Source organism: Dipodomys ordii, unplaced genomic scaffold, assembly GCF_000151885.1.
Source record: "Dipodomys ordii isolate 6190 unplaced genomic scaffold, Dord_2.0 Scaffold11, whole genome shotgun sequence".
NCBI lineage: Eukaryota > Metazoa > Chordata > Mammalia > Rodentia > Heteromyidae > Dipodomys > Dipodomys ordii.
In genome coordinates this window covers 11,671,528-11,697,488 of record NW_012267227.1, presented here as the reverse complement: position 1 = coordinate 11,697,488, position 25,961 = coordinate 11,671,528, and the positions used below count along the sequence as shown (strand labels likewise).

General features: G+C 45.3%; 1 protein-coding gene across 1 annotated transcript in view; it reads left to right on the top strand.

Annotated features, from left to right (window-relative positions):
• The window catches only part of Slc27a2 (solute carrier family 27 (fatty acid transporter), member 2), a gene marked incomplete at its 5' end in the record, with an annotated part of 42,264 nt that extends 20,295 nt beyond the window's left edge, over nt 1–21,969 (top strand). Inside the window, 9 exons of the mRNA XM_013009960.1 lie at nt 5,995–6,206; nt 7,532–7,690; nt 8,579–8,703; nt 14,529–14,723; nt 15,301–15,391; nt 15,661–15,859; nt 16,414–16,511; nt 19,118–19,248; nt 21,465–21,969. Coding sequence (XP_012865414.1) covers nt 5,995–6,206; nt 7,532–7,690; nt 8,579–8,703; nt 14,529–14,723; nt 15,301–15,391; nt 15,661–15,859; nt 16,414–16,511; nt 19,118–19,248; nt 21,465–21,641 — 1,387 coding nt within the window. The remainder of the gene's footprint in view (nt 1–5,994; nt 6,207–7,531; nt 7,691–8,578; nt 8,704–14,528; nt 14,724–15,300; nt 15,392–15,660; nt 15,860–16,413; nt 16,512–19,117; nt 19,249–21,464) is intronic.
• Nucleotides 21,970–25,961: the final 3,992 nt, after the last annotated feature.

Genomic DNA, 25,961 nt, shown 5'->3' with positions numbered 1-25,961 from the left:
CCCCACGACCGACAAAAAAAAAAGAGTTCCATAGACTTTCCTGCCCGGGCTGGCTTTGAATCACAAGCCTCAGATCTCAGCCTCTTGAGCTGCTAGGATTACAGGCGTGAGCTTGTCAGGGGAGGTCACAGAGCCGAAGGGCGATGGGTTAACCAAGGCTGTCCACCTCTGAAGTCCACACTGAAACCAGTACTTTACAACATCTGCATTAAAAGGCAGAGGGTCTTGAATGTGAATTCAAGGTGATCCCAAAAGACGCTTCATTCTTGCATCTGATGGGGGGAAAAAAATCGCATCCCTTCTCTGTCCTGTGTTTCGTGTTCTATCAGATAGAATCTCACCAAGACAGCTTTTAGGAGCTGTCAGCTTCCCTCGCTTCTCACCGCTCGGAGAAAGCCGACTCCCAGGGATGCCTAAGATTTGGGGGATCTGCTGTAGTGCCTTTGGCAAGCCCCCACTGCATCTATAAAAGCAGTGACCCCACACACACACCCTTTATTTGTATGTTACCTACCAGACTCTCAACCCACCCACCCCCCAAAATGGTTAAGCAGGTGTGAAAGAAACAGAACACATTACAAGGCTGCCAGTTTTCTCCTCCCAAACGCTAGCCACCAAACTTCACCCTTTCTCCTCCACACAGTGCGTTGTCCTGTGTGCCTTTGAGCAGAAAAGATCAGGGGTTATTTCTGCCAATCAATACGAAGAGCCTTTGCCAGATGTGGGCTCAGTGATGTCAGTGACAAAGCAGAGGGAGTCAAAAAGCCCCACCCTTTCCAGAATGCCTTTCCGTGCCAAGTTCTGTACTGGATGCTTTCATGAGCCGGGGAGGGAGTGCTACCTCTCCTCATCGCCACCACCAACAGGCCACTGAGGAACAGAATCTGAACATGCCAGCCTAGATCTGCCCAACTTCCCCATGTCAAGGTGGAAGTGTTAGACTTGGAAGGCATCGAGCATCATCCTGCTCTGTCCTTCTTTTCCTAGCTGGGGAAACTGAGGGGCACGGGACAGTGCCAGAGAGAGATGAACTATCCATTTCCTGTGCGCAGCCAGGAAGTGTATAGATCTGTGCCATGTGGCGCAAAATAATTAATGATCGATAATTCAGGCAGCCCAATTATTTGAAGGACAGAGTTCTTTGCAAACTAATTCCCAGCAATATCTAATTGCCTGGAAAAATAAAGAACTTTACAACCTTTGGAAGACTCTGAGAAGTGTGTTGTTTTTCTTCCCAGCCTTCTGAAGAGGGAAGTTATTAACACAGTGATCTTTGTACCACCTCAGGAGGCAGTTAAATACTATTTTCTCCTTAATAATCTCAGGCTCCCTTTGAGGGACTCTGAAGGGCTTTGAATTTCATTGACACATGAGCTCAGGATTAAATGACTGACCTTGAGGTTGGTTCTGTAATAAAATAAAAAATACAACTATACATAGGTTGAGAAGGCCTTATCTGAAATGCTTAGGACCAGAAGTGTTTTGTGCTACATCCCTCCCCGCCCCCCAACTTTTGGAATATGTGCATATATGTAGTGAGATATCTTGGAAATACAGCCCATGTCAAACACAATTCATGTGTGCCTCATATATACCTTGAACATATCGACTGCAGGTAATTTTGTGTTAGCCAAGCACTGGTGGCTCATGCCTTAAATACTCAGGAGGCTGAGATCTGAGGATCACAGTTCAAAGCCAGCCCAGGCAAGAAAGTCTGTGAGAGAGACTCTTATCTTCAATTAACCACCAAAACGCTGGAAAATGGAGCTGTGGCTCAAGTGCTAGAGCACCAGCCATGAGTGGAAAAGCTAAGGGACAGTGCTCAGGCCCTGAGTTCCAGCCCTAGTACTGACACAAATAATAATATTTTGTGCATGAAGCAAAGTTCCACAGTATAGATTTTTTCCAAGTGTGGTATCATGTCACCACACCTAAGGATGGAAATTTCTAGCCAGGACCTTTTTCCTAATGAAGCAGTGTTCAGTTCCAGCTGACAGCATCAGGTTTACAGCAGGTATAATGAAAGTCTTACATTCAAATCAGACTTAAACTGGACTTTGCATTGGCTGTGAAGCACTTGATAGCATGAAATTCATCTTTGAGAAAGGCCACAGGCTTTCATTTTGACACCATTCTACTTCTCCCAGATCACCTTTATACACAATAAAGAAATGCTCTGTAACCTGCAAGAGAACAAAACAGAGTCCAAAGTGGTATGTTTTAGTAGTTAGGTGTGCCGTGGAGAAATGTGCAAACTAACCTTTGAGAGAAGTCATGCATTTGAAGAAGAAAAAAGCAAACAGCTCTATGATTTTTCCAAGTTGTTGACTTACCTTTGCCCAAGATAAACCCTGACCCAGAACAGTTACTGAAAGCAGAGGAACTCAGAGTCCAAAGTCACATAGCTAGCTCCGGTGCCATGTGGTGAGCAGGCTGATTGGGGGCGTTCTTTGCAGTTGGGAGGGAGCTTAGAGATATTTAATCATGTAAGTCTCTGTCGATCTATCTATCTTGTCTATTTTTGTGCAGGTCCCGCATCTTGAACTCAGAGCCTGAGCCCTATTCCTTAGCTTTTTCACTCATGGCTGGCACTGTACCACCTGAGTCAAAGCTTCATTTCTGGCTTTTTTTAGTTGTTAATCGAAGATAAAGCGTCTCGTGGTCTTTCTTGCCTAGGCTGGCTTTGAACTGCGATCCTCAGATCTGACCTTCTTGAGTAGCTAGGATTATAGGCGTGGATCCCTGGCCCCTAGCATAACTCTCTATTTTAATGAGTGTATTCTACTTCAAGGGGGAAAAAAGTATAGAAGCTGGGCACCTGGGCACATGCTAGCTAGCTAGCTCCATCCTTGTATAGACTTTTTTGTCTTGAACTCAGGGCCTGAATGTTGTCTCTTTACTCTTCTGTTCAAGGCAAGTGCTCCACCACTTCAAGCCACAGTTCCACTTCCTGTTTTCTGGTAGTTAATTGGAGATAAGAGTCTCATGGACTTTTCTGCCTGGGCAGGCTTTGAACCATGATCCTTAGATCTCAGCTTCCTGAGTAGCTAGGATTACAGGCGTGCACCTAGTCTTTTCTGTTCTGGGATGACAGTTTTAACTCTTACTGAAAAACTTGTAACAAGAGTTAGTAAAAACTAAATGAATTTGTAGTATTGTTTCCTCTAGCTAATATATCTCTCTGCGTAGAGGGTAACTTGTCAAAGAATGAAATTAAAACTGAAATCTCAGGCATAGAAATTTCTATTTTTGTGCTGATACTAGGGCTTGAAACTCAAGGCCTGGGCATTGTTCCTGAGCTTTTTTTTGCTCGAGGTGAGCGCCATATCATTTGAGCCACAGCTTCACTTCTGGCTTTTGGGTGGTTCATTGGAGATAAGAGTCTCCCAGAGGGCTGGGAAGGTGGCTCAGTGGTAGAGCACTTGCCTTGCATGCTCAAGGCCCTGGGTTCGATTCCTCAGCACCACATAAGCAAAAAGAAAAAAGCCGGAAGTGGCGCTATGGCTCAAGTGGTAGAGCGCTAGCTTTGAGCTGAAGAGCTGAGGGACAGCGCCCAGGCCCAGAGTTCAGGCCCCATGACCGGACCAAAAAAAAAAAAAAAAGAGTCTCCCAGACTTTCCTGCCCAGGCTGGCTTCTCAATCATGACCCTCTCCGCCTCCTGAATAGTTTAGATGACAGCATGAGCTAGCAGCATCCGACTCTGTAAGCTTTCATTGGTAGAAATAAGATGACTGGTATCTGCATCACAAGGTTGTTGTGAGATTAAAGTGACACACGGAAGGCTGCTTAACAAACTGCTCTAAACAAATGAAACATGTCAGCCGTGGTTATTAGGACGCATGACAGGCGTAGTAGTGCTGGGTAAATGTCCTTCAGGACAAACTCTCAGCTGAGACCCTTTGTAGCATTTGGCCTGAGCTAAAGAGAGCCGCTTGGCCCAAGGCGAGCCATCACACCCCACAGTCTCCTCTACTGATTGGCTGACAAGGGAAGCAGATCAGTTCCTTTAATTCACAGAGATCCTGAAGGGCCACTTCAGGCCCCCTAGTCACCATGAGGACCAGAAGATGGCGGTCAGGACTACAGGACAGTTGACCTTCCCCCTTCTAGTACTCAGGGAGTACCATACTCAGAGTACTAGGAAACCCAGCCTCTGATGGAGTTATTTGAGCTTTTGTGTGCTAACTGACTACCACTGTTAGGTGAGAAGACTTTACAAGAATTACCAAAAAAGGGGGGGAGGGGCGCCTAGGAATATGGCCTAGTAGTAGAGTGCTTGCCTAGCATGCATGAAGCCCTGGGTTCCGTTCCTCAGTACCACAGAAACAGAAAATTCCGGAAGTGCACCGTGGTAGACGTGAGCACAAAGAGGCTCAGGGACAGTGCCCAGACCCAGAGTTCAGCTCCAGGACTGGCAAAAAAAAGAAAAGAAAAAAGAGGTCAGAAGGAGGATGAGAGAGAGAGAGAGAGAGAGAAAGAGGGAGGGATATGAAAGGGAGGAAGGAGAGAACAGGGAGAAAGAAGGAAAGAGAAGAAAGGAATCAGTGGGCAAGGTCTGATTTTGATAATGAAGTGCAGCTCATTGAAAATGGAGCTACTGAGTTTGGACGTGCTTTTCCTATAAAGAGCTGGCTACTTTATGTTTCATATAAACCCTTTGGGACTGCTTGATGTCTTATTTTCCATTGCATGAGTCCTTAGCCTGAGATATGTTTTTGTTTTCTTTTTTTTAACAAAATCTCAGTGCATCGCTCGCAGTGACAGCCCTGGTCACTGGGATCATGCATGCCCAGCTGGGAATTGAAGCAGGTGGCATCTCCCGAGATAGATCCCTGGGGTATCCTGTCACCTTTCTGTGAAAAACAAGTAAATTCACTTCCAGACAAGTGAATATAAAAGCAGTTTTAGCTTATGGATTAAAGACACGAAAATCCTACTGGCAAATGTGAAATAAAGTTTGAATATAAACTCATAACCTTTTTTGTTTGTATGACCAGTTAAGAAATATTTGTGACTTAGTGTATACACACACACACACACACACACACACACAACTTTGGGGGGAAAAGCTGTAAAACAATCATGTATATGATCGAAAAATGCCTATTTCACTGAATTCAAGTTTACTGGACACTTCAAATGGTCTTCATGGATTACTGTACTATGACTGTTTGAAAAGATCAGAATACAGGCTTACGATGGGCTGGAGGCATGGCTCAGTGGTTACAGCACCTGCCTAGCCAGTGTGAGGACACACTTCAAACCCCAACATTGAAAAAAAAAAGAAAATAGGCTTGTCAAATTTGGGATTGAAATTCAAAGTCAGACCAGGCAGGAGAGTCCATGAGACTCTTGTCTCAATTAAGCACCAAAAAGCCAGAAGTGGAGCTGTGGCTCAAGTGGTAATATATCAGCCTTGAGCAGAAAAGGCTAAAGGAAAGCCAGGAGCAGGCAGCTCATGCCTGTCATCCTAGCTACTCAGAAGGCTGAGATCTGATGATCAAGGTTTGAATCTAGCCCAGGCAGGAAAGTCTGTGAGACTCTTATCCCCAATAAACTACTCTGAAAGTTAGAAATGGTACTGTGGCTGAAGTAGTAGAGCGCTAGAGAGTAGAGTGATAACAGCAAAAGACAGAGCCCAGGCCGAGAGTTCAAGCCCCAGAACTGGCAAAAAATAAAAAAATCTAAGGAACAGCACTCAGGCCCTGAGTTCAAGCTCTAGTATTGAGGTGCATACCTATTGTACTCATAAACAGACATATTGAAGCCCCTTTGTATAATACTGAGAAGGAAGGAAGCAGAGGAGGAAGAGAGCCTAGTTCTAAGCATCACTCGTCATAACCTGGGGTTTGAACTCGAGGCCTTGCACCTGCTAAGCAGGCTTTTACCACTAAGTCACACCTCCAGTCCTCATTTCAGCAAAACATAAACACAGTGGACTTAAGAGAAACTGAATGGACTGACTTTGTCTGGATTTTTTTCCAATGCAATTAAGAACTACAAGAAGCTGTTGAAGAGGTGTTACCAAGCCTGAAAAAAGATGGTGTGTCTGTCTACTATGTGAGCCGGACTTCCCTCACAGATGGTGTGAGCTCTTTACTAGACAAGGTCGATGAGGCATCAGCTGACCCCATCCCAGAGTCCTGGCGCTCGGAAGTCACTTTTTCTACTCCTGCTGTCTACATTTATACATCTGGAACCACAGGTCATCATTTTACAATAATAATTCTTTAAAAACAATCCTTTTAGTGCCTATCCTTAAAGGGTTAAATGTTGGCTTAGGCTTTTATAATATTCTCTTTCTTTAGCAAAACTTATCGGTAACTAATACGTCCGGGGATTTAGCTCTTTGCTCGTGGGAACGGATCTTATTTCATTGGCTGTATCTCTATTGTGTTTCTTCCTGCTATATAGCTGTCCTTCCAATTGGTATAAAACAGATAAAGAAATTAACCAAAGCCAGGTGCTGGTAGTCCACACCAGTAAACCTAGCTACTCAGGAGGCTGAGAGCTGAGGATTGTGGTTCAAAGCCAGCCTGTGCAGGAAATTCCATGAGACTCTTATTTTCCAATTAACCACAAAAAAGCCAAAAGAAGTGGAGCTGTGGTTTAAGTGGTACTAACCTTGAGAGGGATTAAAACAAAAACAAAAACCTTAGTGCTGAGGCCCTGAGTTGAAGCCCCAGGACAAAAGAAAGTGGGGAGGGGAAGAGAGGGGGGAAGGGAGTGAGGGAGAGAGAGGAGAAAGGAGCGAGGGAGGGAGGGAGAGAGGAGAGAGGAGAGAGGAGCGAGGGAGGGAGGGAGGGAGGAAGGAAGGGAGGAAAGGAGAAAGGAAGAAAGGAAGGAAGGAAGGAAGGAAGGAAGGAAGGAAGGAAGGAAGGAAGGAAGGAAGGAAGGGAGGGAAGGAAGGGAAGGAAGGAGGGAAGGAAGGAAGGAAGGAAGGAAAGAGAGGGGCAAAGAGTGAGAGTGGGTGAGAGAGAGAAAGAGAGGGAAAATAAAGAGGAGAGAGCGAGAGAGTGTATATGCCAAGCCCTGAGTTCAAGCCCCAGCGCCAGAACTAGAAAAATCATGTGAAATGTTCAGAGTATCTTGCAAAGTGGTCAGCACAGCAAAAGCTCAGTCTTCAGATTACTATAGTAACATCTGCTTAACTCAGGAGTCCACAAAATATAGCCCCAAAGACCATATACAGCCCCCTACATGCTTGTTTAAATAAAGTTTTATTGGAACACTGAGAACCACATTTAACTCCTTCAAGAGTCCATCTAGCTCCTTTGGCCCTAATGACAGAGTTGAGTCCATGGAACCATGTCTCTATGCATTTACTCTGTTTAGTCTCTGATTACAGGAACCAACTCCTGGTGTAATTGCTCGTGGCCTTCCACATCCTTTTCGCCAAGTATAGGAAAATGAAGCTACCTAAGCCAGATCTCTCTTTCTGTGTCTCTTCTCCCTCTCTCCCTCCTTCTGTCTCAGACCATGACCCACCAAACATGGCTCACTCATGCCTTCTCTTACATCTTTGCGAAGGGCTCCCAAAGGCTGCCACCATCAATCACCATCGCCTGTGGTACGCGACCGGCCTGTCCTTGGCAAGCGGAATCAGGGCGGACGACGTCATCTATACCACCCTGCCGCTGTACCACAGCGCGGCACTGATGATTGGCCTGCACGGATGCATCGTCAACGGTAAGTTCCCACTCTCACCACAGCAGAACTCATGCGTAGAGGGCACCCCATATTCCCAACGCAAACTTCACCTTCCAAAATACGTCCTGCTCAACCACTGAACCCAAGCTGGGGGGGAGGAAGGGGGGAATACCACAATTTGTATCATTCTAACCTCCTTCAAAGGATTGCAGGACAATAATGACCTTTAATGGGATGGATGTTGTTGTTGTTGTCATTGGTCGTGGGACCTGAACTCTGGGCCTGAGCACTGTCCCTCAGCTCTTCAGCTCAAGGCTAGCGCTCTACCACTTGAGCCACAGTGCCACTTCCGGCCTTTTCTGCTTATGTGGTGCTGAGGAATCGAACGCAGGGCCTCATGCATGCAAGGCAAGCACTCGACCACTGAGCCACCTTCCCAGCCTCTGGGATGGATTTTTCTAAGAGTCTTCTCTCTTGTTGATGAGAAACTCATAGCACAAAACCATGACGCATTCGTTTTTACAAGGATTGTAAGACATTCAATACTCAGCATGTCCCTGTCAACATAATTGACTTTAAAGTGGACTACCTTTCAAAAACGACAGATCCAAAGCCAAGTACTCAAGGCCTTCACATGTCATCTTAGCTGCTCAGAAGGCTGAGATCTGAGGATGGAGGTTTGAAATCAACAAACAGACAAATTCACAAGACTCTCTATTTCCAATTAACCAATAAAAAGCTAAAAGTAGAGCTAGGGCTCAAGTGATGCTTTCATCAAAAAAGCCAAGCAAGAGCACGAGGCCCTGAGCTCAGGCTCCCTGTACAGCACACGTGTGCACACAGACACACACAGAAAAGATGACAGATCTCATTTGAAGGATTTTTCTACCTTATCCCTTCCTTAATCCTTTCTGCCTTTTTCTGTAGGTGCTACGATTGCTTTGAGGAGCAAATTTTCTGCCAGCCAGTTTTGGGATGACTGTAGAAAATACAACGTCACTGTCATTCAGTACATTGGTGAACTGCTCCGGTATTTATGCAATACACCTCCGGTAACAGCACTTCCTTGGTGTTTTATTATCTTTTGAAATAGATAAGATAGGAATGCAAGTTACTGGGGGTCATGGTACGCTTCGTCAGATTCGTACGTAGCTGTTTTCTATTTAAACTCTTAGTGGCTTGTTGTGTATAACGTGGTCAATCAAGATCAAATGTGCCCACGTAAGCGACCACATTAGATGGTAATTATTATTACTTTTGTTGTGATTATTCTCCTCTGCCTTGTTACCCGTTTTTACTTCTTAACCTCTCTGCTTATGAAAACCCACTGTCAAAAGCCATCTGAAACAGGCAGCAGTGAGGATCACAGTTCAAAGCCAACCTTGAGCAGGAAAATCTGTGAGACACTATCTCCAGTGAACTATCAAAAAGCCAGAAGTGGAGCTCTGGCTCAAGTGGTAGAGAGCTAGCCTTGGGCAAAAAGGTTAAAGGATAGCACCCAAGCCCTGAGTTCATGCCCCAGGATCAGCGTTTACTCACATGCACGCACGTACACCTACTCAACTCGGTGTGTGTGTGCACGCGCATTTGTGCACACATGCGCAACTTATCTATATGTGTTCTTCAGGAAGTTACAAGAAAAAATGTTCCAAACAGGACAGTGAAAAAAGAGAGGGAAACACAGGACCCAGGAAACAAAAAGAAGAGTCCTCAGGCATAATCAGCTAGTCCTGTATGAAAAAAAGCATCATGGACAATAATGAAATCAGGTCATGCAATCAAGTTCCCCAGGGGAAGCATGTGGTTAGCTCTTCCTAGACAGTGAGGAAGAAAACACAAACAGAAAATGATGCAAGCAGACGGGGAGAGAGAATTCCAGTGAAAACAAAACCTTATTCACGGTGTATTACTTGAATCCTGGAGCAATTATTTGGCTATCTCTGTGGACTTGGGGCTCCTTATTGTAAACTTCCCCAATCCTCCATTTCCTCAAGTGTAACTCAGGACAAATCCTGTGTAACTTAGCACATTCTGGTTGTGTTCTTTACTTACCTAAGATAACACAGATTGGATTATTATTAGCTCAAGGTAACCCTTGACCTAAAAGTCAGCTCCTTCGAGAATTAGCTTTGGTTAGAGAATCATTTCTCTTAAGGGAAATGAGAGATCGGCTCTCAGCCACTGGTGAACACAAAGCGTAGGTGAGAACTAGGTACCATGGAAGGTTCCACAACCTCCCATTAGCGCCTACAAATATTTACAGCTTGGAGACTTAATCCCTTCTGCTAGTATAATAAAATACCTTAGTTGTGTGGTGAAAATTGAGCCTGAGGTATTGTGATTATCAACAGCTACCTGCCAGCCACAGGTGTCAGCTGTATGGCCAGCCTGCCTCCCACCAACCAGAGCACCTGCATGCATTCACCTGCAGCCCAGCCTTTGTGTGTGCGTGTCCCAGCCACCCACGGTTTTTATAATTTTATTATCATTACGTAGTTGTACAAAGGGGTTTCAATTGCAAACGTCAGTTGGTGAGGACAATGCATCTTGATCAGCTTCACCCCTCCCATCTTCCTCCCCAACCCCACCCCTCCCCTCAACCTTCCCAGTTCAATTTTTCACGCATGTGCGTTGAACATTATAACTGCCTTCTCCCACCCTCCTCTCTCCATTTGTTTACCCCCGCCCCTTCGACCTCAATCCTTCCTGCTCTGCAGACATCAGATTTCAGCTTCCTGGCATTTATCTTGTTTCAACTGTAAGTTAATTGTTCAAAGGAGTCACACCATTAAAATCCTCCCCTGCATCCATCTTGCTTTAGCTAATTTGTTTATATATATATATATATATATATATATATGCATATGACTCTGAATATGTATACATATTTGGGGGGGGGCTTGAACTCAGAGCCTGAACACTGTCCCTGAGCTTCTTTTGCTCAAGGCTAGCACCCTACCACTTGAGTCACAGCGCCACTTCCAGCTTTTTCTGTTCATGTGGTACTGAGGAATCGAACCCAGGGCTACGTGCATACCAGACAAGCACTCTACCACTAGCCACATTCCCAGCCCATCTACATAGAGTGATAACTTAGATCTAACTTGCACCTTTGAGTAGTAAGCATGCATCCTTTGTCTCTCTGGGCCTGACTTAACAGATTATTTACCAGGCCCATCCATCCATCCATTTCCCTGTAAATGCAGCCACCCTGAACAACCCTGAGGGTTGGAGATTACTTACAAGTAGTATGCTCTAAGAAAATAGTTGTCGTCGGAGGAGGAATGACTTAATGAGCTAGAGAACCTACTACCACACAATTGAGAGGGAAATGAGCCAGGCATTGGTGTAAAAAAAGCCTAGCAACGCTGGAGGCTGAGATCTGAGGATCACAGTTCAAAGCCAGCCCAGGCAGGAAGGTCTGTGAGACTCTTATCTCTGATGACCCACCAAAAAACTGGATGTGGAGCTGTGGCTCGAGTGAGAGAGTGCTAGCCTTGAGCACAAAATGTCAGGGACAGTACCTAGGCCCTGAGCTCAAGCTCCAGGGCCAGAAAAAAGAAAGAAAGCAAGTCTTGCGTTGACTCATAGCAGGGCCATCTTGGTGGTTTTTTTCCAGGCCTGAGAGCAGTTAGGCACCAAGTCAGGTGGTTTTCGTTAAGTCCTTACCCTGAGCTCAACCCCAGTACCACCAAGGAATAAGAAAACTGTTTCCCCCCCCCCAATATTTAGCAAGTTTTATGGTCAGGAGGAGGTGGGGTGGGGGGGAGTCTCCGCATATCCACCAGTCTTTACCAGGAGCACAGTAACCATAAGTCAGAGAAACGCTACAGATCATTACCTAACTAAATGGGAACACTTGAGAGCAAAAGGCAGTAAACACAACCACAGCACTGCGCTTGCCAGACAGACGCCCTCTTGGTGTGTACTTTGGCAACTACGAAGAGGGAACAAATTCGATGACCCATAGCGCAGAAGACATGAGATTCCTACAAAATCCAACTCGATTCAACATGCTTTACCCTGTTTACCCCACCGAGCCCTTTGGCTGGGAGCTTCAGCATGAGGACCCTGACCTCCTGAGAGAAAAAAAACACCCCACGTGCCCCATTTTCCTCCACGCCCAGCATCTGTCCACCTAGCTAGCTGGCGCTTCGAAAGAGCTTCACCTAAGTTTTGACCAGCCACGAGCATGTGACTCCAAGGAGAGCACGAAGAAAGAACTCGTGACACAGAGCACCGAGTTTGCCCTTGTCCAGCCAGTATTTGAGCTTGTTTTTCTCACCCGTAATACCGTTCAAGTTCCTCTGAACACACGCCGCATTTCATCACGTAACTTTTTACCTTCTCACTTCAGACACACTAAATGTTCACTCTTACCTTGTTTGGGGAGGGCATCCTCGGCTGTTTGGCAGGCAGGTTTTTGTTTTTTTCTTCCCACAAATGCTAGAGCAAGGTAACGGTCCTCAGGGTCAGGCAACAACTTATAAACACAACTGCTAATGGCTGGGGAGTGATTGGCAGCCCCTCCCCTCCACTGAAGTGCATCATGGGTACTCAGGAAAATTTTTTTTTTAATTTCGTGTCTTTCATTTCTTTTGATTTTTTTAAAAATTTATTTATAGTTTGAATTCACTTGGCCACAAACCAAATGTAACAACAACATGAATAAGGCAACTGCTATTTGATGCAATAAATTAACATTTTATGTGAAAGGAGAGCCCAAGTTCCCTTGCATTTATACCCCAGTTCTACTCTGTTTGTTATTCAAGTAAAGGTCACAGTGGCTGGGCACTGGTATGTATAAGGCCTATAATCCTAGCTACTCAGGAAGCTTGGATCTGAGGATCCCAGTTCAAAGCCAGCCCAGGCAGGAAAGTCCATGAGACTCTTATCTCCAGTAAACCACTTAAAATCTGGTGGGGGGGGGGTTGTTGGGGTTTTTTTTGGGGGGGGGTTATGGTCAGTTGTGGGGCCTGAACTTGGCCTGGGCACTGTCCCTCGGCTCTTCAGCTCAAGGCTAGCCTTCTACCACTTGAGCCACAGTGCCACTTCTGGCTTTTTCTGCTTATGTGGTGCTAAGGAATCGAACCCAGGGCCTCATGCATGCAAGGCAAGCACTCTACCACTGAGCCACTTTCCCAGCCCCCACTACTTAAAATCTGGAAGTGGAGCTGTGGTTCCAAGTGAAGCTCAGGGACAGGACCCATGTCCTGAATTCATCACTGACTGCCCCCCCCCCAAAAAAAAAGGTCACCGTTAACAGAATTTTGCAAGTTAAAATTATACTTATAAATTTACCTGTCTTTTCTACCAGGTTGTATTCTCCTGAGGGCCATCAATTACTCTATAAATGACATTAACACTATCTTTGGCCAGGCACCAATGGTGCATACCTGTAACACTAGTTACTCAGAAGACTATGATCTGAGAATTGAGCTTCAAAGCCAGCCCAGGCAGGAAAAGTCCATGAGACTTTTACATCCACTGAACTAGCAAAACACCAGAAGGGGAGCTGTGGATCTAGTGCTAGACCGCCATCCTTGAGAGAAAAAGCTGAAGAACAGTGCCCAGGTGCTCTAGTTCAAGCCCCAGAAATGGTACAAAAACAAAACAAACAAAAGCGACCTTTGGTTTAAACTTCATAAATGAGTAGAATCGAATGAAAAACAGCCCTTTCCTTAGGTCATTTCTTACAGTCACAAACTCTCCTTCTGCTCCCTTACCGTGAAAACTGCCTTTTCTTTGTGATTTTTATTTATAACAAAACAGCTTCCTCCCAGGCCACTGGTGCAACTGGGAGCCAGCCTCCTCCTCTCCCCTTCCCATTCCATTGGGACAGGTTTCATTGTCTGTTCTGTGCTTAATGGTCTGTGACCTCGAGCTGTACCTATTAAATGAGGATAAGTCCCTCCAGACCTAACAGCGTTGCCTCTTAATAGTTTGGTGGAATATTCTCTCCCCCCTACCTACACCTCCCAACCCACAGTGTGTATATAGGGCGGGCTTGAACTTAGATCATGGGTACTGTCCCTGAGCTCGTTTGCTCAAGGCTAGAACACAGCACCACTTCCAGTTTTCTGGAGGTTAACTACACATAAGAGTCTGATGGGCTTTCCTACCTGGGCTGACTTTGAACCACTATCCTCAGATCTCAGCCTCCTGAGCAGCTAGGATTACAGGATTACAGTGCCTGGCTCTCTTCTCTCTCTTGATGCTACCAGTTGTAAAATATGTTCATCTCTGACAGATAAACTCCTTCTGGAAATTCACTGATGTTCACCAGCCCTGTTAAGAAATCCAGTAACACATTATTCTAACTTGATGTTGGCCTCAGCTGGTTCTGTTGGATTGTCTCCTCTCACCTCTTAAAAAATGGGAAAATTCCCTGGGTGCCGGTGGCTCATGCATGTAATCCTAACTACTCAGAAGGCTGAGATCTGAGGACACAGGTTCAAAGCCAGCCTAAGCAGATAGATCTGAGACTCTTATCTCCAACCATTCAGCCAAAGCCAGAACTGGAGGTGTGTGGTTCACGTGGTGGTAGAGTACCAGCCTTGATCCTAAAAGCGAGAGATGAGGAGGTCCATGAGTTCAAGCCTCAGTACCAGAACAACAACAAAAAAAACAAAACAGGAAAATCTTCATCTTTTGTGGTCAAATCAGAATTCTGTCAGAATATAATGCTTGACTAGAAAAGGTAGCAGAAAGGCAGAGACTACGGTGAATTTGCGATGCACGTACATATTTGATGAAATAAAGTCCACTATTAGCCTAAATGAAATATGAAGGAAATAAAGTCAGTATAGTCAGTAAGTACAGACTCTCCACAGATGTTTCAACTGAGTCTCCTTCTTCTTCCCCGCAACTCCTCCAGAAACCAAATGATCGGGACCACAAAGTGCGAGTCGCCCTGGGAAATGGCTTGCGCGGAGACGTGTGGAGAGAGTTTCTCAAACGATTTGGGGACATACACATTTATGAGTTCTACGCTTCCACCGAAGGCAATATCGGCTTTCTGAATTACCCCAGAAAAATCGGGGCTGTCGGGAGATCGAACTACCTTCAAAGAGTTAAGTACATTTAAAATAATAATAATAATAGCCCATGTAGCTAGTTTCCAGGTGATTGCTTACAAGATATATCATGAGGATGTCATAGTCAGAATCGCATGCAAAAAAAAAATTGATAATGATGAATCAGAACAGTGGCTTGTTGACAAAAACTTTCTATATAAAGCAGAAAATGTTTTATAGCTTTTTGTAGGAGGACAGGGTGCCAGTGCTGGGGCTTGAACTCAGGGCCAGAGTGCTGTCCCTTCGTTTTTTCTACTCAAGGCTAGTGCTTGATCACTTGAACCACAGCTCTAGTTCTGGCTTCATGCTTGGAAATAATCTCACAGACATTCCTGCCCTGGCTGGCTTTGAATCAGGATCTTCAGATCTCAGCTTACTGAGCAGCTAAGCTAGGCGTGAGCCACTAGTGCCTGGCTAAATATTTTATAGCTTGATCCAGGTGATAATTACATGAGGCTGTAACAAATGTAAAATTTCACCAAGCTTTATACTACAGATAGGCATACTTTATGTATTTTATAAGATTGTGTAAAAAAAAGTATACTCAAAATGACCTGTTTTTGACTTTGCTAGAAAGTCGTAACTTACGAGCTGATTAAATATGATGTAGAGAAGGAGGAACCTGTCCGCGATGCAAATGGATATTGTATCAAAGTTCCTAAAGGTACAGTGGACTTTTTGTGTAGTTTTGACAGCTTAGAATTCATGTACTGGTGCTTGAACCTTGGTCCTTATGTTTTCTAATCAGTTGCTCTACCACTTGAGCCACAGTCCACTTTGGACTTTTTGCTAGTTAATTGGAGATTAGTGTCTCACAGAGTTTTCTACCTAGGCTGACTTCAAACCCCGATCCTCAGATCTCTGGTCCTGAGTAGCTAGGATTACAGGCATGAAATAATGATGCACCTGGGTGACATTTTGCTTTCTTCTTAGGTGAAGTTGGACTCCTGATTTGTAAAATCACCGAACTTACACCATTTAATGGTTATGCTGGTGGAGAGACTCAAACAGAGAAGAAAAAACTGAGAGATGTCTTTAAGAAGGGAGATGTCTATTTTAACAGTGGAGATCTCTTAATGATTGATCGTGAAAACTTTGTGTATTTCCACGACAGAGTTGGAGATACATTCCGGTTGGTTTTTTTTCTATGGAGCTTCATTTCCTTCTCTCCCTTTGGGGTGTCAGTCCTCCCGAATTCCCAGAGTAAAAAGGAAAAAAATGCATTGGCACCGCTCTGTGACACACACAGTTTACTTGCTGAGCGACAGCAAATGAAACAAAGGCAGGAACATGTGTCTGGTTTAGGAACATCCAGTCCATCCATTGTCCTCAACTATGACTGGTCAACTCAAGACAGGACCTTCCACCGTTTCCAACTGTGGATCAAATCAAATGCAGGTTAAATGTGCATTCCATCTGATGTACCTTCCCTTTCTTAGCCATGGATGCATTCAAACATTAGACCACAAAATTCTACCTACAGTATTGCATGTGGCGGGATTGAAAGTTCACACTTCATTGTGCCTTTACTTTTGTGTATCAGGCAGCACCCCATGACTAAGTTGGGGAGGTTAGGGGATCAAGATGGAGAAACCAATCACCCCCCAAAAGGGCTGGAGGAAACACTTGCTCTCTGCCATTGCAACCTGGGCTGGAAGGCACTGATCATCTCTGTTAACCTCCTAGGTGGAAAGGGGAAAACGTGGCTACCACAGAAGTTGCTGACATAATAGGACTGATTGATTTTGTCGAGGAAGTCAATGTGTATGGGGTACATGTGCCAGGTAAGTACATGCTAATAAAACTCTACCCAGGCACCAGTTGCTCACGCCTATAATCTTAGCTACACAGGAGACTCAGATCTGGAGAACTACAATTCCCAAATCAGCCCAGACAGGAAAATCCTCAACATTCCATCTTCAAAATTACCAGCAAAAAGCAGAGCTGGATGCATGGTTCAGGTGGTAGAACACCAGCTGAGCAAGCAAGCTCATTGGGCACAAGGCCCCCGAGTTCAAGCCATAGTACTGATACAACATTTTTTTAAAAAGATAGTAAAAATCTCTGTTTGAACCCATAAAGTTAACTGAGGTATAAGAGAGAAGAGAAGACAAAAGAGGACAAGAAAGAACAAGGGCAGAGGCAAGACCTGGCCACCTGCCATCTGGCTTCCCCTCCATGAAGACAGCCCCCATCAGCCTGGAAATGGATCAGGCCCATCTAAAGAAAGGCATTGTTCTACCATGGCTGGCTGGGAGCAAGGCCCTGTCATACCCAGCTTTAAACACGGAGTGGATTTCTAGGTGTCACACCGGAACGGTCCAGCTATTTTCTAGGACGTTTCCGTTCTCAGCATTTCTGGGGGCTGGGGAGGGGCAATGAAAATGTTCTCTCTCTCCATTCTCCAGTCTGATAGCTACTGGCCGCTTGCAATATGGCTGGTACAATAGGGTGAGGCCTTCTGTTGCCCATCTTACTTAACTGGTTTGACATTTTAATTTTAGTAGCCACATTTTGACTGGTGGCTGCTGCCAGATTGAATAGCACTGTTCTAGAAAACCCTTGACCAGAACTGATTTGTAGGCCCACCCAGCCTACAACTATTATAGACTAGAACCTTGTTCTTGGGGCTGAACGAATCCCAAATCAATCAATCAATCCCAAATTTGGCTGAAGCCAAATCAGCCATTGGCCTCTTGACCCAGTATAACCAGTCTAAGAAGCAAAGATAGTCAATAGATAGACAGATAGATAGATATCTTGATTATCAATAATAATAAATATTGGCTAGCAGTAGTCAATATAGTTCTGTTGCACTGGCCCCAACAGGAAACTTACTGAAGCTAGGCACTGGTGGCTCACGCCTGTAATCCTAGTTACTCAGGAGGCTGAGATCTGAGGATCGCAGTTCAAAGCCAGCCCAGGCAGGAAAGTCCGTGAGACTCTTATCTCCATGAACCACCAGAAAACTGAAAGTGAGGCTGTGACTCAAAGAAGCTCAGAAATAGTGCCCAGGCCCTGCCCCATGACCAACAAGAAAGAAGGAAGGAAGGAGGGAAGGGAGGGAGGGAGAGACAGAGAAAGAAAGAGAGAGAAAGAAAGAAACAAACAAACTTATTGGAGACATTTGAAATTCCTGAGGACCCCTCCCCCACCCTGTAAACAGAATGCGTGTGATACTCTGCCTTCCTCCTTCTGACGAGGGAAAGCAAATGAAGGGTTATCTCTTTGTTAAAAGAAAGATAGAGGGAGAGAAAAAAAATCCCTCTTGTTTTTGCCTTCTTGAGAACCGTAGGTAAACACACAATCATCGCGGGAGAGAGTTTTGAAAGCTGGGACCCAGGTGACCAAGAAAAGGTTCCTTTCCTCTCTCAGATTACAGCTAAGTAGTAGTTCAGGGAAATGGATCTGGGCTCCCCCTGGGTCTTGCTGGATCAGGGAGAAAGTATCTGAACAGCTAATTACCAGTGTCCTAGTAAGCAAACAATGGTAATTGTTCTAAACACTTCTGGACTCACGGGCAGGCTGCTAGGGATCAGTTGTCCCTGTGGCATCTACATCCCCTTGGGAATACGGGCATGAATGGGAGGGCACCAAATAGCTCACCCCCCCACCTGCCTTCACCCTGCTGTCCCTCAGCTTCTCTGAAGGGCAGAGAGCTAAAGCTATTAAGAACCTTGATTAAATAAGTAACTCTCCAAGGTAGTACTTGTGCCAGGAGGTATGACAGACTTGCCAATGCAAACTAAAGAACACACAGAAGCCAGGGCACCAGTGGCTCATGCTTGTAATCCCAGTTACTCCTGGTTCAAGGCCAGCCTGGGTGGCAAAGTCCATGAGATTCTTATCTCCAGTGAATCACAGAAAAAGGCCGAAGTGGAGCGGTGACTCAGGTAGTAGAGCGCTAGCCCTGAGCAAAAAGGAGCTCAGGGACAGCGCCCAGGCCCAGAGCTCAAGCCCCAGGACCACAACAATTCAAGCTATGTCCCACCCAAATATCTCTGGATATTTGAAATATGAGCAAGGATGTAGAGCACTTCCACAGATCTAAGTCCTGACCTTGTCTAGTATTTGCTGTGTGACCTTGAACAAGTCTTTTTTTTTTGGCCAGTCCTGGGGCTTGAACTTAGGGCCCAGGCACTATCCCTGAGCTTTTTTGCTCAAGGCTAGTGCTCTACCACTTGAGCCATAGTTCCACTTCCAGTTTTCTAGTGGTTTATTGAAGATAATAGTTTCATGGCCTTTCCTGCCAGGGCTGGCTTTGAACCGTGATCCTCAGATCTCAGCGTCCTGAGTAGCTAGGATTACAGGCGTGAGCCAGTGAATCTACAGTTCTTTAAACCAGCACAGCCTCATGAGTAAACCATAACTGATGTTTTCTCGCTTCTAGATCATGAGGGTCGCATTGGCATGGCATCCATCAAGGTGAAGGAGAACCACGAATTCAATGGAAAGAAGGTCTTCCAGCACATCGCTGATTATCTACCCAGTTATGCCAGGCCTCGCTTTCTGAGAATACAGGTAGAATACCTTGCCAACTCCAATTAACTTCCTGGAGGCGACTCTTAGGGAGGGGGGGGTCCATGGTGATCCTATCTTGCCAAATTTGCCCTGCCTTTTTAAGGAAACTCAGAAACACCCATTGTACTGCAATGAGGAAACAAAACATACCAGAAAATACCGCAAGCAGAAATCCAATCCTAATTCCTTTCTCTGTAAAATCATAAGCCAGTTTATTCACCAAGAGTCTTAGCAAATACCTCTCAAAGTCTGCTTGATGGGAGCCAGGGGGTTGAGGGCAGGGAACAGGGAAGGGGTGACACACATCTCAAATAGAAACGTTTGAACTCTCCTTCTAAACTTAAAGAAGACAGAAATCTACCAAAGTCCTTCACCATGGGATAGGTGGGTTTTAATCAGGAGTCATTAGCAAGTTGGAGCTATGAAACCTAACTACGGGGCTTGCTTTTCTATTGGCTAAACCTTAACTCTTTTCCTTCTTAGTTTGACACTCTGATGTTTGGACTTTGAGGCCTGTGATTGTGTAACTGAAAACCCAGAGAAAAGAAGTTTTAGATCTTGGACATGGTAGAATATATAAGAATGTATTTAAGGGCTAGGAATATGGCTTAGTGGTAGAGTGCTTGCCTAGCATGCATGAAGCCCTGGGTTCGATTCCTCACTACCACATGAACAGAAAAAGCCAGAAATGGCACTATGGCTCAAGTGCTAGCCTTGAGCAAAAAGCAGCTGAGGGACAGTGCCCAGGTCCTGAGTTCAAGCCCCAGGACTGGCCAAAACAAAACAAAAATGTATTTAAGGTTCTATTGACATACACAAGGTACTGACATTAGCTCTGCAAGCATATGGTAACGAGATCAGAAAAGATACCTTCTGGCATCTCAATTAAAATTCATTCTAATAAACAACACTACCCGCTGCGTTCCATGAGCCAGGACCAAGGAAGGGCTGCCAAACTCTCTTACCTGTGGGTGCTCTCAGGGGTGAAGATCTCAGATTCCTGGCATTTCAGTGGCTGAGATCTGAGGATTTCAGTTCAAAGCCAGTCTGCATAGGGGAAGTCTGTGAGACTTATCTCCAATTAAGCATCACAACAAAACACAAAACCAGAAGTGGCGCTGTGGCTCAAGCTGTAGAGCACCACCAGCCTTGAACATAAAAGCTCAGGGACAGAGCCTGGGGGTCCTGAGTTCAAGCCCCAGGACTGGCACACAAAGAAAACACACACATACATACACAAGTTAAATAACAAAGCAAGATGAAGAGAGGGGGAAAAGTAAGACTGCTGGGGAAAAGCAGGCCAAGCTAAATGGCTCAAGAGCAAACACACAGGTTAAGAATTCGTTTCTTAGGCTTTGAAGAGTCTCAGGGAAATGGCGGGTCATGACTCAGCAGATTTTTGGAAGCGGATCTGCACATGTGCAAGGCTGCCATCCCATAATCGTAAGGCGGTGTCTGAGATGCGCAGGTGCAGGTGTGCAGAGCCTTAGGAGTGGGCTGGGCCTAAGGTCTCCAGAGGTTCCAGTGCGCAGGTGTCTCCATGTGGGTAGAACTGGCTGCGTTTTTCTGCTCCTAGGCAGAAGTGACCACTGAATTACTTCCTAAGAAGAGTAGCCATGGAAACTATTTTAGAGTGGAGACAGGACTTCTGGGTGTGTCAGGAAGGCAGGACTAGGAAAAGGGGGGCTGTTTGAGCATTCTTTCCCTATAATCTAATCTGCCTCAATCCCTTGGCTCAGAAATCTCCCCACAGCCGGGCACTGGTGGCTCACGCCTGTAATCCTAGCTACTCAGGAGGCTGAGATCTGAGAATTACGGTTCAAAGCCAGCCCAGGCAGGAAAGACTGTGAGACTCCTATCTCCAATAAACCACTAGAAAACTGGAAGTGGCACTGTGGCTCAAGTGGTAGAGCGCTAGCCTTGAGCTGAAGAGCTGAGGGACAGCGCCCAGGCCCAGTTCAGGCCCCACAACCAGGAGGCTGAGACCTGAGGATCACGGTTCAAAGCTAACCCGGGCAAGAAAGTTCATGAAACTGTTACTCTCTAATGAACCACCAGAAAATCAGAAGTGGTGCTGTGGCTCAAAAGTGGTAGAGCACTCGCCTTGAGCAGAAAAGCTCAGGGAGAGTACCCAGGCTCTGAGTTCAAGCCCCATGACCGACAAAATAAAAATGGAAAACACAACCACAGTGTGGATTGATGCATCTCTTTTTCAGGACGCCATTGAGATCACCGGAACTTTTAAACATCGCAAAGTGACCCTCGTGGAGGAAGGCTTCAACCCTGCGCTCATCAAAGACCCCTTGTACTTCTTAGATGACAGAGCAAAAGACTATGTGCCAATGACGGAGGACATTTATAACGCCATCAGCACTAAAGCTCTGAAACTCTGACCCTTCCCAAGAGGATAACTGAGAAATTTCCAGAAATGAAGCTGAATGGATCTAGTACAGCCACTTGACTTAATCCAACGTTAATTTAATAGAAGATTATATGGTGCCTTTTTTAAGGAAATTACATGTAAAGGGGGGGGGAACGAATTTTTTTAAGTTACACCAGAACTTTTGTGAGCAAAGAGATTTAGAGATCATTTTTTTTTTCAATGTGCACCTTCCATTTGTATTTGCAAACTAAGCTTGTTGGGAGAGAGGGACCTTATTTTTTTAAACATGTTTAAAAAAAAATAGACGAACACCAACCCAGAAAATAGTACCATCTTTTCTTGTGCTTTGCTGACTTTATTCTAAATGCAAACTCTGTGCCACTGACTCGAAAGTCTGAGGGCCTTATTGGTAACTTGCTACAAGTCCCACTCATACTGCTAAAGGCCTGCTAAGTAAAACTGACAAGAAGGGAGGGCTGGGTAGGGTGGAATCAGTTGTCATCCCGGCCACTTGAGAAGTAGAGGTAGGAGGATTGAAATCCGAGGCCAGCCCTGGTTGAAAATTGGGAGACCCTGTCCAGAAAAAGAATTGAAGCAGAAAGAGACTATGGGCAGCTAGTACTGGTAGTTCACACCTGTAATTCTATCTACTCAGGGTACTGAGTTCTAAGGATCACTGTTCAAAGCCAGCCTGGGAAGCAAAGTCCATGAGACTCATCTCCAATGAACCAACAAAACACTGGAAGTAGAGCTGTGTCTCAAGTAGTGGTAGAGCACAAAAACTCAGGGACAGCACCCAGGCCCTGAGCTCAAGCTCCAAGACCAACACACACACACACACACAGAGGAACAGGGGTATTGTGCATGTGGTAAAACTCCTGCCAAGCAAGCACAAGGCCTTTATTTCAAATCCCAGTATCCTTCCTCCCCACAAAAAAAGCAGTGATAGAGAAGGAGAGGCCGATAATTCCTTTCCTCCATCTCTATCACCTGCAACAGTTCCAAGAAGAAGGTCCTTTGTGGTACTCAAGGTGCCATGTCGTTGACCTAGAGCTTTTCCTAGGCCTTGAGTCATCATCATTGAATCTACATTTAGAAAGCAAACTCCAAGGGCTGGGAAGGTGGCTCAGTGGTAGAGTGCTTGCCTCGCATGCATGAGGCCCTGAGTTTGATTCCTCAGCAGCATAGAAAAACAGAAAAGGCTGGAAGTGGCGCTGTGGCTCAAGTGGTAGATCGCTCACCTTGGTCTGAAGAGCTAAGAGACAGTGCCCAGGCCCAGAGTTCAAACCTCACAACTGACAAAAAAAAAAAGCAAACCCCAAGTTCACTTCCATCCTCTTATTTTTTTCCAGTCTCTCTTAAAAGCAGAGAAGTTCCTTCCCTTGGAGTACATCCTTGGGTGACCAGAAGCTGCCAAGGAACCCCAGATCACCCTAATTTAGTCCCCAAAACACCCTAAGCAAATATACCTAGGGCTCCTCAATGATACATAATGCAGAAGGTGGTAGTTTTGTGTTTATGTGTACTGATACCGAGGCTTGAACTCAGGAACTAGGCACTGGCTCTTAGCTTTTATGCTTTGCCACCTTGAGCCATAATTCTACTTCCAACTTTCTGGTCATTCATTGGAGATAAGAGTCCCACAGAATTTCCTGCCCAGGCTGGCTTCAAACCTCCATCCTCAGATCTCCTGAATAGCTAGGGTTATAGGCATGAGCCACTGGTAGCCAGCTTTTTCTAGTAAAGTAGAATAGAATTCTTCCCAGAACCATTTGCAAAATCCTCTCTGCCCTTGTTGATGGATCAACGGGTGACAATGTGAACCCAAGTTCTGGAAAGTAGCCCAGGCTGTGTGGTTGAAAGTTTGCAGTTGTGCAATTGTGTTGCACAAAATGCAAAGGTAAGTCAAAGAAGTGATATAACTTGTCACGAGGGGTCATGTTTTCACGTGAACAGTCAAGCATGTAGACTGTTAGCCGGAACATCGATGATCCATTACCAGAGCCTACTGGCTCCTAACTTCCTCGGACAAGTTTTTTGTTCCTGGTTTTGTTTTGTTTTGGTTTTGGTCATTCTTGGGCCCTGAACTCTGGGCCTGGGCGCTGTCCCTCAGCTCTTCAGCTCAAGGCTAGCGCTCTACCACTTGAGCTACAGCGCCACTTCTGGCTTTTTCTGCTTATGTGGTGTTGAGGAATTGAACCCAGGGCCTCATGTATACAAGGCAAGTGCTCTACCACGGAGCCACCTTCCCAGCCCCTCCTCTGACAAGTTTAAATCATCAAAAACTCAGAAGCTCTGTCCTCATATCCCTGCCAGCTGTCCTTCCCATGTCCCAGCTCCATTGTGAGAAACTGAGGCAGCAGTCCATTGGCAACTACTGGATTTCTGCATGTACCAAGAAAAGTAAGTCAGGGGCTGGGAAGGTGGCTCAGTGGTAGAGTGCTTGCTTCACATGCATGAGGCCCTGGGTTCTATTCCTCAACACCACATAAAAAAAAAAGCTGGAAGTGGTGCTGTGGTTCAAGTGGTAGAGCACTAGCTTTCAGCTGAAGAACTGAGGGACAGTGCCTAGGCCCACAGTTCAAGCCCCATGACTGACAAAAGAGAGAAAGAGAGAGAGAGAGAGAGAAAAGTAATTCAGATGGTCTCCCTGTGGCTCACTTCTGCAATCCTACTTAGTCAGGAGTCTGAGATCTGAGGAACATGGTCCAAAGCCAGCCTAGGGAGGAAAGCTCCATGACACTTATCTCCAATCAAACAGCAAAAAGTCAGAAGTGGAGCTGTGGCTCAAGTGGTAGAGCACCAGCTTGAAGGAAAAAAAAAAACTCAGGGTCGGTGCTCAGACCCTGAATTAAGTCCCATGACTGGCACCAAAAAAAAAGTAATTCATCAGAAATCATGGCTATAGACATATCTACACAAGTGTTCATTTGAAAGTATATCTGGGTAAAGTGGCCTATGCCTACAATCCAGGTTACTTGGGAAAATGGAAATAGAGAAGATCATACTTCAAGCCCAAACTGGACAAAAAAGTTAGCAAGACTTCTTTCTCAACAAATAAGACAGGTAGTGTGGTTCATATCTATAATGATTTCTATCGTAAGTGAGACTGTGATTAATCCCAAATGCTAGAAACATCGGTAGAAGGATCACAGTGTAAGGCTAGCCCAGGGCAAATCATGAGTCTATCTGGTAAATAACCTAAAAGCAAAAAGGACTAAAGATGTTGCTCAAGTGGTAGAACTCCAGAAGCTCAAGGCCCTAAAGTCAACAACAACAAAAGCAAAATATAAAATGACTGGGCATCAGTGGCTCCCGCCTGTAACCCTAGCGATTCAAGAAGCTGCTATCTGCAGATTCAGGTTCAAAGCCAGCAGAGACGTCTGTGAGACTTTTATCTCCAATTAGCCACCAAAAAGCCAGAAGTAAAGCTGCAGTTCCCATGATAATATGCCACCCTTAAGTGAAAAAGCTAAGGGACAGCACTCAGGCACTCATTTCAAGCCCCAGTGTCAGCATACAATTACTAGGGCTGGGAAAATGGCTCAGTGGTAGAGCACTTGCCTTGCATGCATGAGGTCCTGGGTTTGATTCCTCAGCACCACATAAGCAGAAAAAGCCAGAAGTGGCACTGTGGCTCAGGTGGTAGAGCGCTAGCCTTGAGCTGAAGAGCTGAGGGACAGCGCCCAGACCCAGAGTTCAGGCCCCATGACCAAAAAACAAAAAACAATTATTAACAAGAAAATAAATAATTTGCCTTCCTTGCTCAGATTTCATGCATCTGTGAGACTATAACCAGGAGACTTTGTCTACCCAGCTCACCATTGTATCTCCAGTGCCTGGAACATAATAGGCAAAACTTATTTCTTACCTGCTCACCTAACAACATTGATAAACATGCAGTTGGGGTTTGTTTGTTTGTTGCTGTTGTAGCTTTTCTATTGAGGCAGAAAAACTAAGTGAACTCTCAGAATCTTTTCTTTTCTTTTTTGTGCTAGTACTAGGACTTGAACCCAGGGCCTTGCACTCTGGTTAAGCTTTCTCCTTCAGGGTTGTCGCTCTACCACTTGAACTACACCTTCAATTCCAGCTTTTGGCTGGTGAGTCTCACAGACTTTTCTACCCAGGTTGGCTATGAACCTCAATTCTCGGATCTCAGCCTCCTAAGCAGCTTGGATTAATAGGTTTGAGCCACAAGCCTTTCAACTTCCACACACACACACACACACACACACACACACACACACACACACACAGATTGATTAGTTATTCAACACTTTCAGGGATCAATCAAGTCACACCCTTGGCTTCATGGACAAGCACACTTTAT